The sequence below is a fragment of the Henckelia pumila genome, chromosome 1, assembly GCF_033568475.1.
Source record: "Henckelia pumila isolate YLH828 chromosome 1, ASM3356847v2, whole genome shotgun sequence".
Lineage (NCBI taxonomy): Eukaryota > Viridiplantae > Streptophyta > Magnoliopsida > Lamiales > Gesneriaceae > Henckelia > Henckelia pumila.
Window position 1 is genome coordinate 56,544,526 of NC_133120.1, and position 6,989 is coordinate 56,551,514.

A 6,989-nucleotide genomic window follows, 5' to 3' on the forward strand; every position below is an offset into this window, starting at 1 on the left:
GTCGCATTCAACGATAGTAAATAGCTCAATTAGATCTTGAACTATGAATTAGTTGACCTAATCCGACTCCGTAAGTCTATAGCCCAAAAAAGATAAATTAGGAATAAAATAAGCATTAGATACTAATTCCACAACGTGTGTTCATACATATACTTGCTACCCCAGGTGCTACATAGCCAATGTTTATCCAGCATTTCAATATTCTTTATATACGATGGAAATTATAAGGATGGGAGTACTGATCAAAGTTATCAAGTAAATTAAGAAGAATATATATAATGGCTGGTGGCAGCGGAGAGGGTGCCTCCCTAGAGTACACGCCGACGTGGGTGGTGGCCTTGGTCTGCACCCTAATAGTTGCCATCTCTTTAGGTGCTGAAAGACTCCTTCACTATGCTGGAAAGGTACAGTACTGAATCCTATGGTGTTTGAAGAATTTTACATTTGAGGGATTATATATATATATCATGTTTTTTTTTTGTCATTTCATGAAAGACGATTTCGATATGATTCTTTGTTTAATATTGCAGTATTTGATGAAGAAAAACCAGGTAGCTCTCTTCCAGGCCTTGCAGAAAATTAAAGAGGGTATCTTATTTATAAAGTTTGGCCTTATTTGATTCTTCAATCAATGGAATGAAATCTTGATTAGTTGTTTGTTTTATAAACCAGAGTTGATGTTGCTTGGGTTTATATCTCTGATGTTGATCGTGGTTCAAGATCGAATCAGTAAAATATGCATCCCCAAGCACTTGATGAATCACTGGTTGCCTTGCAACAAAGTAGAAACCGATGCAAAAACCACAGCCCACTTGGAGTTTGATCAGCTTCAAGTTTTCGGAAGCCGACACCTTTTGGCAGCTGCATCTGATGCCGGGGGCTACTGCGATGCTAAGGTTTTTGTCACCTTTCCGAGTTCTATGATTTAAAGATTGGATAATTAACTTTTTCACCCTATTTAATTTTTTGGCTCTAAAGCCATTTAGTCCCTCTCATTTACAATTATGAGCCATGAACCAAAATTTGGGTATTTCTCTCAAGGATATTAATATATATATAATATTTCTTTCATTTATAATGTTTGGGATCAAAGCTTTTTTTATTGGTAAATTAATGTATGAGAGCTAGCAAAAGCATCTAAAATTGATACATAAGGCGACAGGGTACAAAATGCTTTTGGCCCTTAATAATTATATTGATGCTTTAGAGATCACTAACAATTCTTTATTTTCTCTTCATGATAGGGAAAAGCACCATTGTTATCCCTTACAGCTTTGCACGATCTCCATATCTTTATCTTCGTGTTAGCCGTTTCACATATCATTTTCTCTGCTGCAACAATTGTCTTGGGGGGATTAAAGGTAGTGATCATCATAAATCTAACTTCTACTCTTTTTAGCCTTTGAGACTAATTGACATTAATTTTGATCATGCATGCATGTGCATATCCATTTTGATTACATTAATCCAGATACGCCAGTGGAGACATTGGGAAGATTTGATTCAGAAAAAGGAATATGATCCCGAAGAAGTCATGAAAACAAAGATCACTAATGTGAAAGACGATGCCTTCATCATGGGCCGGATTTCCGGCATTGCAAGAATAGCTGTGTTCAGTTGGTTGGTAAGTCAGCTTCATGAATTATCCATTTGTTCGAAACATGTGCATATGTTTCCGCAGATATATAAGGCAATTGTTTTCGGTTTCAGAAATCATTCTTCAAGCAATTTTATGGATCAGTCAAGCAGTCAGAGTACACCAGTCTGCGCCATGGTTTCATTGTGGTAACTTTTATGAAGTCTTTGCCTCTCTAGTTTTGATGCTGCATGCATGCATGTGTTTTATGTAGTAGCTGGGCTTGGTGATCATGGGATTATGCATGTTATGTGCAGGCTCATTGTAAAGGAAATCCAAAGTTCAACTTTTACAAGTACATGGTTCGTGCTTTTGAGAAAGATTTCAAAAAAGTTGTTGGAATAAGGTACGTCGTCCACCACATGTACAGGCTGTCGATTAAACAACCGGAACCTATGGTTTGGACTTACGTACTTTAAATAATGTTCTCACTAGCTACATGACTAATTGCAATTGTGTTAACTGCATGAATGCAGCTGGTATCTTTGGATTATCGTGGTTGTCTTCTTGCTGGTGAATGTTTCCGGTAAGTGGTAGTGGATTCGATATCCAAGCTTGCTAGCTAGTCAATTCTTGAATCTTGAAATACTTTTATATATGTTGATCTATTCAGGTTGGCATGCCTATTTTTGGATCTCATTCATTCCCTTAGTCGTAAGTAACTTGCTTCGATTTATATCAATCAAATACCAATCTATACATGCATAAACATATATAATTTGTTCGAATTTTCTTGTTCCGGTTATCCGTGTCAGCTTCTGCTTGCTGTTGGGACTAAGCTTGAGCACATCATCACCGAATTGGCAGTCGAGGTCGCGAATAAACATATAGCTGTGGAAGGTGATGTGGCTGTGAGACCTTCAGATGACTATTTCTGGTTCCACCGGCCTCGTCTCGTGCTTCTACTGATTCATGTGCTTCTGTTCCAGAATGCCTTTGAGATTGCTGTTTTCTTTTGGATGTTGGTAAATTCAAATGATACTTCAACTTCAAAACACTACCAATATTTGTTCTTTGATCTTTGTTTTAAAATACTGTTTTGATGGATAAATTTCATCCCATTATCACAGGTTACATATGGTTTTGACTCATGCATAATGGGAGAAGCTCGTTATATCATTCCCAGACTTGTTATCGGGTAAATTCTAACTCAAATGCACTCAAAAAATCACATATTAATATTATCTTACAAGCCCACCCAATAACACTATTAGGTAGTGTTTGAGAATATTGTTTCTGGTATGTACTCTCAAGTAAATCTTTCTAGAGCAATAGTATTTTATATCTATATTATTTATATTATCTATATTATTCTATAAAAACTGAGTACCTTATAGTAACTATCAAAAATCATATTCTAATTCTACCCTTTTTTGTCGACCTTTTTGTCAACTTCTTTTTCCCACTAACATCTTCCATATTTTTTTCAACCAATTTGTATCATTTTTTATTCTGTGATTTTATTATAATTTCAAACGTATATATCTCAAATATCAATTTGATTATATTAGCATTCTAAATTTATATTATCTTCTTAATAATTAATTTTCAACTAATAAATAATACGTTATTTCATAAATAAAAACTCATAAAATATTCATGTATTATAGTTGCGTGTGCTTCTGTCGCTAGTATACTATAATGGGTTTGGTACCATCAGTTGCTTACGACGTGTCAAGAAGACCAATTGAGTGGTATTTTATATATGGTTTTAAACGTCCTATGTTAATTAATCATTACGAACTCTAAATTTCCGGGAAAATTAAGGACAATTTCTCTGGTGGGAAAAGGCCAATAAGGTATAATTATATTTTTCGTCCGGAATATCTGTAACGAAAACTGTTTTGGTCCTTACTTTTCATTGACCTTTTTTCGTTAACTTTTAGTGACGATTTAACATGGAGCACCAATTAAAAATGTCTAAAGTTCATAACTTACTAGCAAGCCACGCACGCAATACTCTTTGCATGGACCAATTTTAGGCACAAATGTATTTAAGTTATTGATTATTTTTTTTAGAAATTTTAAGTTATTAATTATGATTAACAAATCATTTTTGTTTAAATGTATTTAAGTTATTCATTATTTTTTAGAAAACTTAAGTTATTCATTATGATTAACAAATCATTTTTGTTATTTTAGAATTTAGTAAATTATGTTCTTAAAATAATTTTTATTGAATTTTAAAAATGAGATTTTTGTTCATCCATTAAAATCATCAAGTTAGTTACCTTAAAGGTTGATGTATTATATATAACTAGTGAAAATTAAATACTTACGTCTTGTGTGTGTAAAATAGAAGTTTTTTTATATATATTTTTTTAAATCAAAACATGGATGAGTGGGAGGTTTAGTGAGATAGTGGATAGGAAAAGGTAATTATAGAAGTACACAGAATTTTACACGTTGTGTTACACATGCCATTTAAAATTACATGATTATCCCTCCATTTGATTAGTAAAAAGTTTTTCAAAAATGCATGTATGATAATCATGTAATTTTAAGTGTCATGTGTAACCTAACGTGTAAGACTACGTGTACATGTAACATTACTCATTATAGAATAATGTATTTTGGTGTCCTCTTAGTTAGTTAGTATAGTATGCTCATATTTTATATAATAGAATAGATAATATAGATAAATAGATTTTTTAGCACATATACAAATAAAAAGATTAAACGGTTGGCCTTTATGTTTAATTTGTACTTACCCATATCTTGGTGATTATAATGAATCCTTCAATTTTCTGGATGCATGCAGAGTGTTTGTGCAATTCCTTTGCAGTTACAGCACTCTTCCACTCTATGCCATTGTCGCACAGGTATCTATTTAAGTTATTATTTTTCTCTAAATTAATATATAATTGGCAAATATGATATCTCTTTCTCTATATGCCATTATTAAGGTTGAAGTACATTTTTTGGATGTCCTTTCATACAAATTTTTTCTCAAGAATAACTTTATCCCATAACCGCCATAATTTTTTTAAATAAAACAAAGAGTAATAAATTAATGATTAAAAAAACATAACATTAAATAGAAATTATTCTAATCTCATCATATTTTATATAAAAATTTATTAAGTACAAATACAAAACTATATTTTAGATTAAAATTGTTTTATGTGCACACATCCTGTGCATTTGTTTACTAGTTAATATAATATGTGTTTTAAAACAATTTTTTTTATTAAATGTATGAAAAAATTAAGGCGATTAATTCTTGAGAAAGATAAATTTTCTTTTTACCAATCAAAATCCATTGTAGACAATTTAGTTAGGTTTACATAATTTTTAAAATAACGAGTATATAGTAAACACGTAAATTTTTGTTATGATTTAATTTTAATATGATTAATATCTTATTCAATATAAATGAGAGTTTTTCCAAGAGAACAAAATGAATGACAAAAGAGAATTTTTATGTGGTAATATAATTATGACTTGAAAACACACATAAAAAAACCAAAAAATAAAAATCTCAAGGAGCTCTCCCTTAAACTATGATCGATTCTTCATGGCGTTTTAATTAATAATATATTTACATATGAATGTGTGAAGATGGGAAGTTCATTCAACAAGGCAATATTTGATGATAATATACAAGTCGGTCTAGTTGGTTGGGCTCAAAAGGCAAAGTTGAAGAACAAGGGTCAGAAGATCAGTGGCGACTCGAACCAACGACAAGTATCCAGTCAGGAGTCTCCTCTCATACACCAATCCGAACGAGGCAAAGCACCAGAAATCGAGCTTAATTGAGGAAGCAAGTCATGAGAATGAGATGAGATGAGATGAAAAGGGCTCTAGCTCCTAAGCCAAAATTTGGGCTCAGATGTTTCTTCCTTGAATGTTTGTATAATTGTATCCGAGTATTTATTTGGTAAGTTGGTTAATTAGTAATGCTTGATTCTCCTTTGTCTATTTTGTGTGGGGGAAAAATGTACAAATGTTCAATATGTCATATTCGCTCTTATTTCATACGATTTGTGCTGCCAATTTTTCCTCTCGACCTTTTTATTTAAAGGTTATATCGGTTTTGTAGTGACCCATTTCGTAATCACTCACTAATCAAATTTGAGCACACAATAAATATCTTAAAGCACAGCAATCAATTAAAACCAGCGAAAAATCAAATGATACAACTAAAACCATCGGTGGAAATACAAACGGCATTGAAAACAAGTGTAGATAAATGTTATACAACCCCATCAAATAACAGTACTAAAAATCTACTAATAAAAACCTGGTACGAAACAAATCCAACAATGTTGCAGCTTAACGATCGCTACCTCCCGGTCCGTCCAACATAAGCCCTGCCCTGTAGAGTGGGGTGTCCAAAACCAAAAACCGAAGACGTGAGCTAACAACACTCAGTACGGAACTATGAGTGCTAATGCATGGGCATCGGAAACCTATCACGGTAGGAAACTCTTGCTCAAACAAATGGTGTCATGGTATGTAACACGTTGGACCATCGTATCAGGAGGTGACTCTCATACCATAAAGAATACGTGGATAAAATTAATCGGATCCGCATCCACGAAATCCATCCACACAATAACTTGGGGCTGAGCGACCCCACTATTGATAATATCAAGGTACAGGTTCAACATGATAATGCTTACAACATAATAATTGATGTAGCCAAAAATTGATATTACCCGATTAGAGAAAATCTAGGTAATTTGTGGAGATCCAGGTGCTCGGATTAATACTCAAACAGTTCCCGAGAGAGAGCTTCGTGGGCTGTTACATGCATCACAAAACAAAGTGAGTGGCCCCGGGGGTTGCCTGGTGAAGACACTCCGACGCTCAAGTCATTATTTGTACAATTAATTTCTAAAGAACTAAAGCATGTGACTATAGAGAGCGTACGTACTTTAAAAATGTGAGGACTTGAGCTATTTATATATAGTCGGAGAGTTTAATGGGCATGAGCTTCTTATGGGCTTTTAAGAATTTATGGGCCTTGATAAAATTTCCAAATAAATAACTAAATAATATGGGACCCAAATAGATTGAGTCACTGGGCTTGGGCCCGAGAAAAAGTCAAATTGAGTCATAACTCATCATAAGCCCCCCACTCTCGGGCATGTAGAGATGGTCGAGAGTATGAGTTTTCGAAATAATTATTTCGAATAATTGCAGTAGGATTGTGGTGCACTTGTTTTGAAGGTAGTTGGAATCAATATCCCACTAGAATTATAATTATAGAATCTCAGTAGAAATCATGTGATAATCACAATTATAAATTCACCCGATCAGTGTGTGCAAGCCATACCATGAGGTAATATTGTTCTTTGGATTTTTCATTTTTATTTTGCACGCCTCGAACCAAAAAATTGGAAAGGAT

The 6,989-nt window shown here is 33.4% G+C and overlaps 1 protein-coding gene across 1 annotated transcript; it reads left to right on the forward strand.

The window, feature by feature from the left end:
* Positions 1-161: 161 nt before the first annotated feature.
* On the forward strand, positions 162-5,619 carry LOC140889875 (MLO-like protein 1). Its single transcript, XM_073297617.1, has 13 exons — positions 162-404; positions 531-588; positions 673-896; positions 1,245-1,361; positions 1,472-1,624; positions 1,711-1,785; positions 1,894-1,982; positions 2,113-2,162; positions 2,250-2,290; positions 2,392-2,601; positions 2,707-2,774; positions 4,398-4,458; positions 5,198-5,619. Exons 1-13 carry the CDS (start codon positions 279-281, stop codon positions 5,393-5,395), a joined length of 1,470 nt encoding a protein of 489 aa, XP_073153718.1. The 5' UTR covers positions 162-278; the 3' UTR covers positions 5,396-5,619.
* Positions 5,620-6,989: the final 1,370 nt, after the last annotated feature.